The sequence below is a fragment of the Colobus angolensis genome, unplaced genomic scaffold, assembly GCF_000951035.1.
Source record: "Colobus angolensis palliatus isolate OR3802 unplaced genomic scaffold, Cang.pa_1.0 Scaffold93, whole genome shotgun sequence".
Taxonomy (NCBI): Eukaryota; Metazoa; Chordata; class Mammalia; order Primates; family Cercopithecidae; genus Colobus; species Colobus angolensis.
Window position 1 is genome coordinate 3,814,934 of NW_012123265.1, and position 1,637 is coordinate 3,816,570.

The following is a 1,637-nucleotide window of genomic DNA, read 5'->3' on the forward strand; positions in this document are numbered from 1 at the left end:
AGATGGAGTCTTGCTCTGTCATCCAGGCTGGAGTGCAGTGGCATGATCTCGGCTCCCTTCAACCTCTGCCTTTTGGGCTCAAGCAATCCTCCCACCTTAGCCTCCTGAGTAGCTGGGATCACAGGTGTGTGCCACCTTGCCCTGCTAATTTATGTACTTTTAGTAGAGATGGGGTTTTACCATATTGGCCAGGCTGGTCTCAAACTCCTGATCTCAGGTGATCCACCTGCCTCGGCCTCCCAAAATGTTGGGATTACAGGCGTGAGTCATTGCACTTGGCCTTGATATGTATTTTAACCAAACCACTCTGGCTGCCACATGGTAGAAACCCAGGAGGGGGAAAGGGTGGAAGCTGGATGTGGCTGTGAAGCTGCTGCAGTGGTCTTGGAGAGAGGTGGCTTGGGCATGGAGTGGCCGTGGAGATGGTGGCAGGGACTGGCTTCTGGACACATCTGGCTGGATGGAACTGCAGGAGTTGCCAGTGAATGGGTGAGGGTGTGAGGGGAAGAGGAGCTGGCTGGGGTATTTGTCCCAGTCGCCCTGCAGCTGACCACTCTCCTGTCCTTGGAAAGCCGGCCTCCAGCCAGCCCTGTATGCCACACTGGGGCTATAGCCAGGAAGCTGCAGTGGCTCCTTCCTCAAGAGTCCCCCCACAACTACCATCATTTTTCTCTGAGGGTTTCTGTTGTGCAGTAGCCCATGGAAAGCTTACAGGCAGGAAGACGTTCCTGCACTGGCTGGTTCTATTACTAATTTTTACATATATTATTTTTATCCATTTATCTGGCTTGCCATCTATTCATCCATTATCCATTCACCCATCATCCATCTATCCATCCATCCATCATCCATCCATCCATTCATTCATCCATCTATCCATCCATCCAACCATCCATCCATCCATCCATCCATCTATCCATCCATCCATCCATCCATCTATCCATCCATCCATCCATCCATCCATCCAATTTCCATCCATCCATTATCCATCCATCCGTCATCCATCCACCCATCTTCCATCCATCCATCCACCATCCATCTATCCAGCCATCCATTATCCATCATCCATCATCCATCCATCCATCCATCCATCCATCCATCCATCCATCCATCCATCCATCCATCCATGGGGAGTGCCTGCTTCAGGGGAATGAGGTTTCTTCTGGGGTGATAAAAATGTTTTAGAATGCTGGGCGCAATGGCTCATGCCTGTATTCCCCACACTTTAGGAGGCTGAGGCAGGCAGATCACGAGGTCAAGAGATTGAGAGCATCCTGGCCAACATGGTAAAACTAGGTCTCTACTAAAAACACAAAAATTAGCTAGTCGTGGTGGTGTGCACCTGTAGTACCAGCTACTCAGGAGGCGGAGGCAGGAGAATCGCTTAAACCTGGGAGACGGAGGTTGCAGTGAGCTGAGACCATGCCACTGCACTCCAGCCTGGCAACAGAGTGAAACTCCATCTCAAAAAAAAAAAAAAATTTTAGAATTAGGTAGATGCCCAGCATTGTGAATGTACTAAATGTCACTGACTTGCACACTTTGAAATGATAAATTTTATGTTGTGAGAATTTTGCCCCAGTAACAAGAAGCAGGAGTGCATGGTGAGGGATCCGTCTATCCAACCATTCATTCAA

The 1,637-nt window shown here is 49.3% G+C and overlaps 1 protein-coding gene across 1 annotated transcript in view; it reads left to right on the top strand.

Moving 5' to 3' along the window:
- Nucleotides 1-1,637, top strand: part of LOC105504638 — a 78,384-nt gene that overhangs the window by 67,976 nt on the left and 8,771 nt on the right. The window contains exon 7 of the mRNA XM_011932145.1: nucleotides 536-591. Within this exon, the coding sequence (XP_011787535.1) occupies nucleotides 536-591 (56 nt within the window). The remainder of the gene's footprint in view (nucleotides 1-535; nucleotides 592-1,637) is intronic.